This window comes from Ascaphus truei, chromosome 1 (genome assembly GCF_040206685.1).
Source record: "Ascaphus truei isolate aAscTru1 chromosome 1, aAscTru1.hap1, whole genome shotgun sequence".
NCBI classification, from domain to species: domain Eukaryota; kingdom Metazoa; phylum Chordata; class Amphibia; order Anura; family Ascaphidae; genus Ascaphus; species Ascaphus truei.
The window spans coordinates 503,618,634-503,634,401 of record NC_134483.1 but is presented as its reverse complement, the minus strand read 5'-3'; the positions used below and the strand labels follow the sequence as shown (position 1 = coordinate 503,634,401).

General features: G+C 43.9%; 1 protein-coding gene across 1 annotated transcript in view; it reads left to right on the top strand.

Moving 5' to 3' along the window:
• Positions 1-15,768, top strand: part of JAKMIP1 (janus kinase and microtubule interacting protein 1) — a 154,772-nt gene that overhangs the window by 31,815 nt on the left and 107,189 nt on the right. Inside the window, exons 2-3 of the mRNA XM_075569635.1 lie at positions 6,081-6,365; positions 12,187-12,681. Coding sequence (XP_075425750.1) covers positions 6,204-6,365; positions 12,187-12,681 — 657 coding nt within the window. The 5' untranslated portion in view covers positions 6,081-6,203. The remainder of the gene's footprint in view (positions 1-6,080; positions 6,366-12,186; positions 12,682-15,768) is intronic.

Below are 15,768 nucleotides of genomic sequence, written 5' to 3'. Positions count from 1 at the left end.
ATTTGTGGGTTGGTGGCACTCCTTGCTTCAGCAAGAAGGAACGATCCCTAAATGTAATAGTCTCCCACATTACTATAGCAGTGTTTATTGCATCTGTACAGTTATTGCACGTGCACGTTACAAGAAAACAATAAAGGGACAGTTACACAGTACGAACAATTAGAAAATGTGTTTTCGAAAAAAAAAAACTCTGGCGCATAAACTCAAGACTATTGATGGTTAATAATTATTGAGTAAATTGGTATACCGAGGTACTGTACCTGAAGACAAAGCATAAGAATCAAAAATATTAAGTAAAATTTACACATTTATGAAAATATAACGTAAAACACTTACTTTGTTTTTTGTTGTTCTATGGTTTATATATTAAGCTTAATCAAGGTTCAGGAGTACACACGTGTTTTGTTATATTTTAATTTTGTATTGTAATAAATGTGTACATTTTTACTTAATACTGTATTTGATTCATACAGTATGCTTTGTCTTCAGGTACCTCGGTATACTAATTTGCTCAGTAGTTATTAACCATCAATTGAGTTCATGTGTCAGAGGTTTTTTTTGTTTTTGTTTTTTTCATATCCTTTTTAGGGGGTTATAGACCCTTCTACTCTGGCTGCAGAACTTTATCATCAATTCACTGGCCTCACAAGGTTAGTTTGTAATTTTTATATCAATTTAAAAAATTCACATTTTTACCCGGTTTTCATTACTGTAGATATTTCACATTAGCGCCCTAATTCATAGTTCATCACTCGCGCTTTGCTCGGACGCACGTGACTTGCTAGTCCTAATACAGTGACGCAGATGGAGCAGCACTTAGTGTGCACCTCCCCCAAGTATTACTGTACACTTGTAACTCACTTTTTTCTGTTCACATGAAACTGCGTTTTACTCTTATAATTTGGCTGCAACACCTTTTTTTTAAAGCCCAACCAGCATGTAACGGACTGATGCATTGTCAGATTCTACTTGCTTTTTTGAACTATGCTTCCAAGCTCTACTTACTAAAATATATATTTATTTTGTAACCTTTTTATTGTAGGATATAATTGCCGGTTTTCTTTTTGTTCAGGGTAGGATCTTTCAGCCATAATCTGCTGTGAGTTTCCACAGTCGCCATTCAGCCACTCGGACAATTTACCAAGTAGCATTCTGTCACTTACCCATGCACACACTCTGACACCAAACAAACATCTAAGGCCTTGGCCATGTTTGGCGCTTGCTCGCTCTCGCTTGCTGCCGCTCGCTCTACCTGGAGCTTTTTGCTGTCCTTACAGAGGAGACAGCAAGCGCTTGGGAGGCGGGTATCACTGTGTGTGTTGGTAGCTGTCAGTGTGTGTGTGTGTGTGTGTGTGTATTATATAATATTTTAAAAATTAAAAAAAAAAGACATGTTGTGAGAATAAATTATTTATTAACATTGTGCAACTTTGATAAATATATTCACGCACACACACACGCGCACACGCATACACACACACACACACACAATGCACACACACATGCACACACATATACATACACACACACACACACACACACACACACACACATGCATACACAAAGGCACACACACACACACACACATGCATACACAAAGGCACACACACACACACACACATGCATACACAAAGGCACACACACACACACACACACACACACACACACACACACACACACACACGCATGCATACACAAAGGCACACACACACACACACACACACACACACACACACACACACACATGCATATACATACACACACACACACACACACACACACATGCATATACATACACACACACACACACATGCATATACATACACACACACACACACATGCATATACATACACACACACACACACACACATACACACACACACACACACACGAGACATGGATCGGGGTAGAAGGGGGACAGACCGTCAGGGGGCGGGCGCGTCACTGGCCGGGGGCGGGCCAGTGACATCACGGAGCTGGTTCGCCCTCATTGGGCGAACCGCTCACGTGACCGGCCTGTCTCGCCGGCAAGCGGGGGAATTTTAAATTCCCCCAAGACCTGCGCTTCCGCAAGCGCGCGGAAGCGCAGGTGAGCCCCTACTAAAGCCGCTCTAATTGCGGCTGTAGGGGCTCAGTGCTGAGCGGGAGCGCGCCTCAGCGCGCTTCCGCCAGCAAGCAGGTAACATGTCCGGGGCCTAATGCGGGAAAGAGCCAAGTGACGCTCTGGGAATCGCTGCCACTTGGATAGGAAGTGTGCGGGCTTCAAAGGAATATTTACAACTTGGGATACCTTGGTATATTCTGGTGCACAAATTGTAATGTGTAGGTTTGACAAGTACAGTATTTGAGCAAAGTATGGGGGAACCATATTGGGTTTCCATTTAAGTCGTGAGAAACCAGCGAGACGCAAGCTTGCATATCAGAGTTCCTTGCTGGTAACCGAAGGCTGTTCATTTTGGAACAATAGACGAGGCTGTTCATATTAAAAGTTCTTTGGAGTACTGCGTGTTTTTAAGGCAGTCGGTATGGTGTATGCTTGCAGTGAAGCAAGTAAAGGATTTCTTTGTAGAGCCTAGACATACTGTAATCATTAATATTCAAATCATTTTAGTCATCCTTTCCCTCGCCACCTGACGCGAGAGGACTGTGATGGTAACATGTGCAGGGCCATGTTATGTGTGACAGGTGTTATGTAGTTGGGGGCAGGATTTAGGACTCTATCTGGGTCTCCTGTCTATGGGAGATTACCTTAAAGCAGGGGTGCGCAAACTGGGGGGCGCGAGAGAGATTTTTGTGTGGGCAGTTGCAGTGGCCCCACGCTCTTCCCCCAGGCATTTCATTAAATGCCGGGGGATTGCGTGAGGCCCCTGCAACACAACACTTACCGGGATTCAGCCGGCTGTGTGACGCATCGCCATGGCAACGCGCGCGGTTCACGTGCTGTGACATCACATGACCCAGCGGCGTCATTTGACGTGGATATAAGGTGGGGGGGGGGGGGGGCGCGAGAGCCGGGGAAGGGAAGACTGGGCTTCAAAAGTTTGCTCTCTCCTGACTTAAAGGATGTCATTACTGTGTAGAGTTGATGATCATCTAATCTAGGAGCGAGTTTGAAGGTGATATTGCCTGCAGATCAAAAGTGGTTAAACCAGTGGAGGGGTCGGGGCAAATTCAGGGAAGGGTAGATGGGAAGAAATAAAATGTCCTAGTTTCATTAGATTAGAAAGAAATGCTACCAACAACTCCCACAAACTTGTAAGAAAGTTTAGGAATGGAAAGAAACAATAGTTATGTATGACCAAATCGATGAGTGAAAAGAATATGATTGAAATTGTCACAGAACCTAAAGGAATTGTTCTAAAGTGTGAACTGGAGACTGGTTCTATGGAGGGAAATCTCTCTTTAGTTTGTCATTTCGCTGGGACTGTGCAGGTGCCATCATTGTAAATGGTGAAGTGTTCTTTGAATCTTCTTAAATTTGCTAGATGCTGTGGTACATCATGGCATTTATGGCAGACAGGCTCGGTCATGGAGGGAAAGGCAGTGCTGTTAACCAGTGTTTATTAACAGTGCATTAAAACAAAAGGCGTTTCCAGCACTCAAAATGTAAGAGAGGACAAAATGGGATCCGAAAAAAGCAGTGTTGAAAAATCAAATACTGTAGTTTGTACTGTATCTAGTCAACAGGGCTAGTGCAGAAAAATACAGTATACATATAACTAATACTGTAGGAATAAAGCAAAAATAAAAAAGCAACAATTAATTAAAAAAAATACTTATCCACAAAAATAAAGAAAAGTAAAGCTAAAAGGGAGACTAGAAAAGCACAAGGGAATAGGAGGAACAAAAAGTGCAAAAAAAAGTGAAGGCTGTAAAGGTACAAAAGAAATCTAAATGGTGGGGGAAGGGGGCGGCATGCAATGTTTCGGTGGCTGAATCCTGTCTTCAGGCCCATTCCCACAGGACAAGTGCCAGTGGTACTTACCTTTAACTCCTCACACGGAAGGCTCCCAAAATATGCTCCGAATGACCGTTCCAGCCAACGTAGAAGTTCAGGGTACACAGTCTGCTCAACGGAAAGTCAGTTCAGTGAAAGGCCCCTCAACGTTGCCCCCTTTGCTTAGAGTATTTTTTAAACTTGTGTTGGCTCCTGTGTGCTGTGTACGCCACATCATTGAATTTGTGGGTAAGTATTATTTTTTTATTGATTGTTGCCTTTTTTTTTTGCGGTGTTCTTATTGTTAATTACATGTATACTGTATTTTCTGCACTAGCCCTGTTGATTAGATACTACTACCCATTTGCTTTTTCAGTAAAAACTGCTTTTTTCTGATCCCATTTTGTCCTGAAATCTTTTACATTTTTGAGCGCTGGCAACTCCCCTTTTGTAAACTTGGAGGGAAGTAGGGTCCCTCTTCTTTAGGTAATTTGCTGCAAGTCATTGAATTGTAGTATAGTGCTGTCTATACCAGGGGGGCGCAAGCTTTTTTCCCTGCACCCCCCTGCCGACAATCCCCTCACTCCCTCACCCCCACTTACCTCCGCTATGACGTCACATTGCCATAGCAACGTGACATCACATGACCAAATGACGCCGCGACGCGGGAAGGAAGCCGCTGGAGCCAAGGTAAGTAAAGGCTTACAGGGGCCCTGCCGCTCCCCCGGCACTTAATTTAAGTGCCTTCGGGAAGTGCGCGGGGCCTCTGTAGACCGCGCGCCCCCCCGCAGGCAGTCTCGCGCCCCCCCCAGTTTGCGCACCGCTGGTCTATACCACATACTTTGTGACTAACAGTTCATTGTTTCAAAAAGTGATGCTATTGGTAGGATGTTGTATTGTCCTGTCATGAGGGGTAAGGCATTGTTTATTAAATATCGGACAGCACTGATTGTTATCCTCTCATGGAATGTTGGGTATACAGTAGTATTAGGAATGGTTATGTTGGCTAGGATGGGGTTGGGCAATATACCGGTAGCATAGGTATATCGACGTAATAAAAATGGACTGTAACTCAATACTGTACTTATTGTTTATTGCTGCAGTGTTTCTATCTGCCGGTTCCCAGGGTTGCATGTCTTTAGCTGCTGCACCCCCCTCTCCCGTCCCAGCCACGCTTCTGCTGCGACAGTGGTGAGGGTGGGTCTGAAAGCTCCATGACTTTCACATGCTGCAAGTGAATCCTCCATCTTGTAATTTCTCACCCTCCTATCTCCCCATTCTTCTTAACCCCATCTCCTCCCATGACTCTTAACACCCTTGCTCCCCATGCCTACTGTTCCCCATTTCTCCAATGCCATTTAAATAATGTGCAGAAGATGGGGGAGGAGGGGCCAATGGTGAGCATGAAGACAAATGGTCATTAATGCGGGTTTAGTTAATTTATTGTAATTTAAATGTTTCATTCATAATTAAAGTATGTACAGTATGTATATCTTTATTTGTTTAGCACCATTAATGTACAACGCGGCCATTGTTTTGAATCCACTGTATGGGAGAGGCGGAGTCAACTCGCTCTTTCATCCAACTACTGCGCCAGTTGTAGTTATAACATTGGCTACATCTGCATGTAGTATTTGGAAAGTGGAAGGTTGGAAACTTTAAAGCGGACTCATTGTTTAAACAGGAGTATAATGCCCGTACAGTCGGTTTCTTGTTCCATTCATACAATTTCCTCTTCAAAAGTTGGTTTTACTAAGATTTCATTGTGTAAATGTTAAAATCATTACTTGCATCGGTTGTTTTGCTTCATTTAACTTTTAATACAAATATTTTATTTGAAGACGTGAGTATGAGCACAAAATGTACAATATGTTATTATGTAGCACTCCACTTGGTTGTTATTCTTGTCGGTTAATTCTTCCTCAGTCTGATCGTGAATGGGAATTTTAATTGATGTATTTGGCTAATTCATAGACACATTTGCTGTTTAGAATACCTTTCATTAGAAAGAGACTAACACTATTTGTTAAACTAAATTAATCCCTTTCGTGCTGCATGAACACTAACATCTCTGGAGCGAATTGTGCATTGATAATCCAAATACCATTTTTTGTGATGGTCTGTTTTTTGTTCCTCCTTCAGGTGAATAGAGGAAAGGATGGCTAAGGGTCACACAAGGAGAAATCGTGAATTGAAAAATAGTTGACAAGCCTCTTCTGCCAAAGGAAAATACTGTAGTTGAAAAATCTTTTTTGGTTATACTGTATGTGGAAAAAAACAAACAAAGTTGAAAGAAACATGTCAAAGAAAAACAAAGCAAAAGGGGATAGGTGTGACATTGAAATGGAAGCTTTCCAGACTGCGAATGAGGAACTTCGGGCAAAGCTGACTCACATCCAAATAGAATATCAGCAGGAGAAAAATAAGGTATGAGTTTAATACAGTGCAGATGTTACAGCAGAATTCTCTTCGACAAGACTCCTATTTTTGCTGTACTGTAGGTCTAAATATTCCATCAGCCTCTATACTCTTGAGTTTTCATAGATTATAAACCATTTACGGACTTTGTCTAGCCATGACTAGAGTTCTGAGATGAAATAAACTCTAAAATAGCAGTAGACTTTTTTTTTTCCTTCCCCTTTTTGGATTATTATAACCTATATTGAAACACACTAAAATAGGACCAAAGACTTTATATATTTAGCAAAATGACACTGGAAGCCAGAAGTGCTCTGAGATTTATTGTGAATTCCTCTGAATCCTGTTTCTTCTGGACATGTATGTGCCAGAGGAATTATTAAATTTCAGCATCTCTGATAGTGTTTGCATACAGTAGATTGATACCACAATTCAAAGATGACCTCAAATGCTGAAACTGGGATCACCTGACGTTCTGAAAGTTCGCATCTCATGATTCTTGTGATCATCCTCATTCTATGTAATCTTTATGGTTTCAAAAGGTTCATAGATCCGGATACAGATTTTCAAAGGAAAGTCATTTGTTTGCTTCAGCCAAATACATCATTGTGGGGATTGGACTTTTGATTGAAAATTGGCTTACAGATTTCTTTTCAATTTTCAGCTTAATGTTTTTTTGTGAATAAAATTCCTCTCCACTTTTATTTCCCTCCCCATTATGGAATCCAAATTAACACTAATATGGAACTCAAAGCACAACAAGAATTAAACCGTACTCGCGGCACTATGTATTAAACAGGTTTGACAATGGGCCTAACTACAACCTAAAACACACAGACCACCCAACAAACAGCCAGACATGGACTATCCACTTGAGCCCAGAGACCACCTGCGCAAACACTGCAGTACTTGCAACTAGAGATGGGCAAAGTTGTCAAAATCACATCAGTGGTTTTTTTTTTTTTAACCAAAATCCTATGAATTGAGCAGTAAAAAAATGTGGTTGGATACATCCTAATCAGACATCGGATCTGTTTCGTCCAGATTTTGTGACATCTGCCATCGCATTTTATATTACATCCGCTTGCGGATTTTGACAAATCCATTTCGCCCAGACTGAAATATAAGTTTTAGAGGAGAGACTTTATTTTAGTAGAGCCCGAGCACTAATATATTTTGCTTTATATTGCTCTTGCTCTCTTCTCAAACCTCCACCCAAATAACATATGGAGAGACACCAGTGCTCCGAAAGCAGCACACCTTAGATACCAGCACACCTGTAGTATTCCCATTGTGTTATATTATTGTGAAGCGCTGTGTAAATAGATGGCACTATATAAATAAAGATATACATGCCTACCTGGGAGATATGCCAATATCCTATGCAAAGTTTATTTAAATGACTTCCACCCCACACTTCCTAAAAAGGATTAAAAAAAAAAAACACCCCTATATTGACATTTTATGTTGGGACGAATTAAATCCTTAGCAGCACGCTTCCAGAAGGCATCACTATTGGGGTGTTATTAATGCATTTAGCCAATCCATCTGTAACTGCTTATTGAGCAGCTTGTGGGAGGTCTGTCGCCCCTCCCTTCAACATATATATTCTCCAAGTAAGGTCCCTGCAAGTTCACTTTCTGTGTCACTTTAACGTCAAAAGTAGTGAGTGTCTTAAGATTTGCCTATATGTGAGTATCTTTACCGGTATATACAGTACCAGTTTTTAACTGCATTAATTCACAGAAGCATATGCTTTGTTTATGAACCCCTTCAGGGCATATTTCACATAATTCACTAGAATTTGTATGCATTTAGCATAGGGGCTTGCTATTGAGGCTTACCTTGGCGTTGGTTAGCAGGCTTGTCATGATTTGATCAAAAGGTGCAACTAAAAGTCTCCTTTGCTATACAGACTTAGGTTTCACTATGTATATTTTTCACCATTCTGTATATTGGCCCAATGGGAGAAGCGCAGGGATTCACTTTCTGGTTTCACCTATGTATGTTTAAAACCAGAGACATAACATAAAACACAGACAAAGCTCAGTGCACATCCAGAAAAACTTATATACGGTACAGTGCCTAAATATACATGTATAAATAACTAATAAATAAAATGGTCTTTTAGTTTAACATTTTGGCCAAATTGTTGTAAGCCCTTGAGCCAAACTTCACGGCAGACCACGTTCAAGGGTCCCTACACTAATATAAATTCTTAATAACCTGTGCATTGCCAGGAAGAATGATTTATAATAAATCTGTCAATATGAGTTGCAAAAGTTCTAAGTCTGATTGAAGCTTTTATTAACCTGTACATTACCAGGAAAAGCACTCTGTAATAGATTTGTCACAATCACACTGCATGCAGGCAAGTTCCCCTGATAGTTGGAGATGCCATGGAGTGAGCTTTTAACCATTTAAATGTGGGAGGGAGTGAGCTTCAATTGGATAGGAGGTTGCCACCCTCCAAAACAGCCAAGACTAGCTGCACAAGAATTATAAAACATACAGAACACCTACAAGCTCAAATTCACCTATGTATGGCCAATTTTTTTCGCCAGCGGCAGACACCCTACATGGAGAAGCTCAGCAAATGTATGCGTGCGCTGGGTGCACTCAAATACAGCAGACTACAGGTAAACCCCGTTATAACGCGAATCGGTTATAACGCGGTTTTCACGTGGCTCCCGTTTTTTTTTTTGCACACTGCACACTTACTGCACACTTACTGCACACTTACTGCACACACTGCACACACTGCACACAGCACACACTCTCACTGCACACTCTGCTCACTGCACACACTGCTCACTGCACACACTGCTCACTGCACACACTCTTCACTGCACACACTCTTCACTGCACACACTCTTCACTGCACACACTCTTCACTGCACACACTCTTCACTGCACACACTCTTCACTGCACACACTCTTCACTGCACACACTCTTCACTGCACACACTCTTCACTGCTCACTGCACACACTGCTCACTGCACACACTGCTCACTGCACACACTGCTCACTGCACACACTGCTCACTGCACACACTGCTCACTGCACACACTGCTCACTGCACACACTGCTCACTGCACACACTGCTCACTGCACACACTGCTCACTGCACACACTGCTCACTGCTCACACTGCTCACTGCTCACACTGCTCACTGCTCACACTGCTCACACTGCTCACTGCACACACTGCACACACTCTCACTGCACACACTCTCACTGCACACACTCTCACTGCACACACTCTCACTGCACACACTCTCACTGCACACACTCTCACTGCACACACTCTCACTGCACACACTCTCACTGCACACACTCTCACTGCACACACTCTCACTGCACACACTCTCACTGCACACACTCTCACTGCACACACTCTCACTGCACACACTCTCACTGCACACACGCTCACTGCACACACGCTCACTGCACACACGCTCACTGCACACACGCTCACTGCACACACGCTCACTGCACACACGCTCACTGCACACACGCTCACTGCACACACGCTCACTGCACACACGCTCACTGCACACACGCTCACTGCACACACGCTCACTGCACACACGCTCACTGCACACACGCTCACTGCACACTGCTCACTGCACACTGCACACTGCTCACTGCACACTGCTCACTGCACACTGCACACTGCTCACTGTACACTGCTCACTGCACACTGCTCACAGCACACAGCTCTCACAGCACTCAGCTCTCACAGCACTCAGCTCTCACAGCACTCAGCTCTCACAATACACTCACATGTCGGCAGCCCACCCCTCCCCTCACATGTCAGCAGCTCTCACAATACACTCACATGTCGGCAGCCCACCCCTCCCCTCACATGTCAGCAGCCCACCCCCCTCACATGTCAGCAGCCCCCCCCCTCACATGTCAGCAGCCCCCCCCTCACATGTCAGCAGCCCACCCCCCCTCACATGTCAGCAGCCCACCCCCCCTCACATGTCAGCAGCCCACCCCCCCTCACATGTCAGCAGCCCACCCCCCCTCACATGTCAGCAGCCCACCCCCCCCTCACATGTCAGCAGCCCACCCCCCCCTCACATGTCAGCAGCCCACCCCCCCCCTCACATCTCAGCAGCCCACCCCCCACCAGCCCGTTTTCTCACACACACACACACACACACACACACACACACCCTCCCCCCCCTACCTTAGATCAGCTCAGCACATCCTCTCTCCCCGGTACTAAGCCTAAGCCCCGCCCCCTCATGCTCTGACCTCTCCGGAAGAAAAAAAACCACACGGCTGCCGGGGGCTGAGAGAGGGGGAGGGATGGGGAGGGAGGGGGCTGGGAGGGGGGGAGGGAGGGGGCTGGGAGGGAGGGAGGGGGGATGAATCGCCGCCGTTTTTTAAACTTTTTTTTTTTAAATTTATTTAATTAACTGGTGCCCGGCCAGAGTCATCGCGGGCCCCACAGAGAGGCCAGACGGGCCGCATGTTGTGCTGGCCTCTTCCTTCCTTCCCTCCTCACTCCCTCCCGAACAGGCGCGCGGCGGCCATTTTTTTTTTAAATTAGCGTGACCCTGTTACTAACACGGTGGTCTCGGGGTGGACCCCGAGGACCGCGCTATAACGGGGTTTACCTGTATATATAAAAGATAAGAGAAAGTATACTTAACAGTAATTGAGATGCACGCAGAGGGACAGGGAACGCCAAACCAGTCCAGTAACTATATAACAAAGAAAGGGTCCGCAGCACTCTCCAGGCGAAAAAAAGAAATGTATTGAAACATTGGGCAACCAACGTAACCTAGAGCAGCGTACGTTTCGGACCCACGCGTTCCTTGCTGAAGCTTCCACTGGAAGCATTGTATGCGAGGTGGTAATGGTGAAAGGCAGGGGTGCAGGCTTGTCTAAGACATGTGAATGTGCTCACAAGTGATACTCTTTATTACATATATTATTATTATTATTCACCCCCCCAATAATAGTTTAAAGTGTACAAACCTTTTAACCTCAGGGTGGTTCATCAGGTATTAAATGCAATTTCTAGTATGATGGTATACTGCTGGAGTTGGGAGAGGATATGCAGTTAAGGTACAAGTGGTGGTGTGCATATTGTCCAAGAAGGAATAAGTGACAACTGCTATTGTAATGTAAACTGCAGACCATCTCTGAATGTGGATGTTGATCCAGACTAATATATGGTGATGTGTAAGAAGAGGAATACGTGCCGATATTCTATACACATTCCTCCTTTAACCATTTTCACGCGTACCTTAATCCCCTCAACTCCCACTGTAAACATACTACAAATTCATCTGACAGAAACCTGTGAGCTTCCAAATCTTGTACACTAAACTATTTTGACCAATAAAATGGATTATACTACCTATTTTTTCTTCTTCAATATAACATGGTATTGAAATTGTGCCTTCTCCCCCACAACCCAAGAATGGGGGAGGTGGGTGAAAATTTACCATGGTTATAAACCCTTCCAATGCACTGATTTTACAATTAACCTAGTGTATAGAATGTTGGGTGAATGAGTGTTTTGATTCCCCACTAATAAAACACCAGCTACAGTAGCTTTGCACTAATCGGCATTTCCATTACTTCTGGTAATTGTTTTAGCCACTGTAATCCAAATGTGGATACGCAGAGACTGAATTGAGGAGTGATGACCTGGAAACACAGTAATTTGCTGTGATTAGCACTGTGGATGAACACATACTGTAGTAAAGCGGGAAAATCAATAACTATTTGTTTTGAAATCCAAAGTCTCTACAATGTTTGGAAATGTGTGTGTGTGTTTTTATATATATATACTTTTTTGTTTTAGGTAGGGAAGCTTCGGGAAAAGATCCAAGATGTCAAGCAAGAAAGGGAACAGGAGCAGCACAAACACACTGCATACATTTCCGAACTGAAAGCCAAGCTTCACGAAGAGAAAATGAAGGAGCTTCAAGCCGTCCGTGAGGTGCTAATACGGCAGCATGAACAGGAAATAGCTCGCGTGGTGAAGATTAAGGACAGCGAAGTCCAACGTTTACAGTCTACACTCAATGTGTTGCGCGATGGGGCAGTGGACAAAGTGAAAATAGCCTTGTTAAATGAAGCTAGGGAAGAAGCCAGGAAAACTTTTGATAGCGAGCGCATCAAATTGCAGCAAGAGATATTGGAGCTAAGGGCTTGCAAAAAACAGATGGAGGAAACCTTGAACAATGTTATGCAGGCAGATAAAATGAAGGCCTCAGACCTGCGTGTGGCCTACCAGTCTCATCAGGATGAGATTAGCCGGATTAAACGGGAATGTGAGAGGGATATCCGCAGACTGGTAAGTTTGGACCCTATTTTCTATGTGTGATTTTTCGTTTCCATAAAGCATTAGGATTTTAAAGAGACCCGCAAAATGCCAATCTGTTGGAAATTATACTGCTAAAAATCTGATGCTGTAATTATGATATTTTTGTTGGGGTTCACAAAGCAGCAATCTTTCCAAAATTGCTTCTTTTTTTAATATTCTATAAACCTAGGTTTATTTGGAGGTCAACTGCAATACCTGAAGCTCCAGGTGTTCCCTGGTACCCAAGGAATGAATGTAATTTTATAGTAAAATGAGGTGGACGTTGGGGAAACCAAAAGAACTGTGGCCCCCTCCCGATATTACGACTTTCTCTTGGGCGCTTCTCTGCACGTAATAAAATTGCCGGAGAGCTTGCCCTGCACATTTAGTTAACAGTCTTCAGTATAGTTTACCAGAGGATTAAAGCTTTGGGGGAAGAGACGGGAAGTCCCATTCGGCAGCATGGATCCCCCTGCAGATTTATGGCCGCACACGTGTTCCGGCGCCACAGACCTTTGCCCAAGGTGGTGAGTCTTTCCATGGTGCACCCATGAATATTATAACTTGCAATTTAGTCTCTGTATTCCAGATCCATCTGGTGTAAGCCGTCAGAGGCCTTTTTCATGGCAAGTAGAAAATTAGTCTTTAAGACTTCAGGCCCAGACATCTGTTTCTGTTTGCTGCATTCAAGCTACACAAAACAATAATTTATCAATTGAATTAAAATGCCTACTGAGGCTTATTTAAATGAATCCTGCAATGTTTATATCTTCTATCTAGAACACAGGGATTTAGAACGAACTGGTGCTGATTGTAACTTTTGCTTTCTGTGTTTTTTAAATGCTCCAATTTCCTTCCAGTACAAGGGTAACCGGGAAAGATTCCCACGTGCATGCAGTAGGTATTCTATAACAAATGCTTTCCACTTTCTACAGTGCATTTGGCTTTTTGTACCAATTTATCTTTATAATGACATACAAACCAATTTGTCTTTTGATTGAAATAAATGACTTTCCCGTTTTTGACGGACACGTGCAAATCCTTGTGTAGCTACTGTTTTGTGTGCATGTCTATTTTCTGCTTTCTTTGTGAGTGTAGTGTTTTTATGTTGGGATTATACTGTACATGTAGCCAGAACTAGTTACTGTGAAATGAGAACTTTGCTGTGTGTTTTTTATGGCAGATTTTTGTAAAGACAAATGATTGTGTTTTTCGCGCGACGGCCGCGTCACGTAAACGGTTCAGCCAATGAGGGCGAACCAGCCTCGTGACATCATAGCCACACCTCCGCCACGCCTCACCCGTTGTGAGTGATCTGAGGCCACAGATTGTTCAGACGACAGGCACGCGCCAGCAATCGCCAAAGACTAACAAGCAAAAGTTGTCGCTTCCGGCAACCATGTCTGCTGCGATGGAGCTGCAGGTATCCATGGTTCTGAGTGGGCCTCCCGGCAACGTTAATCTTCCTATGCCCCCATAACCCGTATCAGCGGCACCGAAGACATTAAGCCTGGCTACATCTGTATAAATGTTGCCAAGAAAAGTCTGTCTTGCTTTGGCAATGTTGGTTCCTTTTTATGGGTATTGAAAAATTTACGTCATAGGGCAAGAAACATGAAACCTGTCAGGCCTGGTGATATGCTGCACTTTACTAGGTCAGACAGCTGTTGGGATACAGGGAGAGTGCCACTGGTTATCAATGACTTCTATAATGGGCAGGTAAAGTGTACACTTCCTCTTCAGTTGCATGGAAGGACCATGTTCTGCTGGAGCTACTGTACAATGCCTGCATTTGGATAATGGATAGGTGCCACTGGATGCATCCAGTGACATAGAGGTCAAAAGAAAAAATGGGGAAATTTAGTATTTCTGCTTATAAATATTTGTTTTTCTCTCTTGAGTGAGGTTCAAGTGACCCCCCTCCTCCCTGTTTCCAAACTCGCCCTGCCCACCTTTACATAGCAAGTCTTGAGACAGCTGTGACTGACTGGTCTATTAAGACTTATTCTTCAAATTTAGAGCGGTAATGAGAACGTTTGCAAAGATACAGTAGTGTTAGGACTCGCAGAAAGCGGGCACACCGTCACGTGGTCTGCAAGCTTACACATGCATTGCCCAAATAAATTAAGTACTGTAAGTGACCTTCACTTATGAGCGAAAAACAGATTTACGTATTTAACTTTACGATTTGCCATGTTGGATGTTGCATTGAGGCTCGGTCTTTTCAAAGGTCTTCAAGGCGCCACGGCCTGGGGAACACACAAACCTTGCACCATTTTTGAGACACTGGAATAGTATTTGACATCAGTACTATTCCAAAATGAAAGCTTGCACAATGTAAAAGTATTTCATATGAATGTTTGCCTCTTTAAATACAAACCTGAGTTGTGTGAGATGTTGCAATTTTCCATGTATCCCATCTATATGTAACGGTTTTTCTGGACCCCTCCTGACCCACCCAATCTCAGATTGACCCCTGTGGTCTAACCGGTCCCCATTACATGCATATGTCTGGTGGTGCACCTGTTGGCTACAGGACTCCTGAGTCTCCTGCATGATGTTGGTATGGGGAATGTCAGCCAGACAGCCAGACAGGCAGCTGAGGTAGTGTGCTTGAGTCCTACCTACATACAGTGCAGCGCCTCCACCTCATCAGAATCTCTGCGTCCGCAAGGAGATGGTTCTGATGAGGAACTCCTCTGTGGTGCCTTCCTCTGTGGAGTAACTTCACACTCACACATGGGGGTTCTTGTGAATAAGGGCATCTTTATTGATGGTCCAGGCAGACTGCCACTCGCAGCAGACAGCTCAGCTGCTCGTCTTGTACAGCACTCTCTTTCAGAAGAATCTGCCCTCCCAATGGAGTTGGATCACCTCTCCCCTCAGGGAGATCACCCCCTGTGCCAGGTCCCTGGACACAGTGCAGGCACTTTATTTGTGCCTGTCAGCCTTACTGCTGTAACCTCAAACTGCTTAACACTTGAACTTGAACACACTCCTCAAACACTCTGTCAAGACACACTAACTTTGGGCAGTGCTGTGCCTTATATAACGTTGGGAAAAGCCACATATCTGATG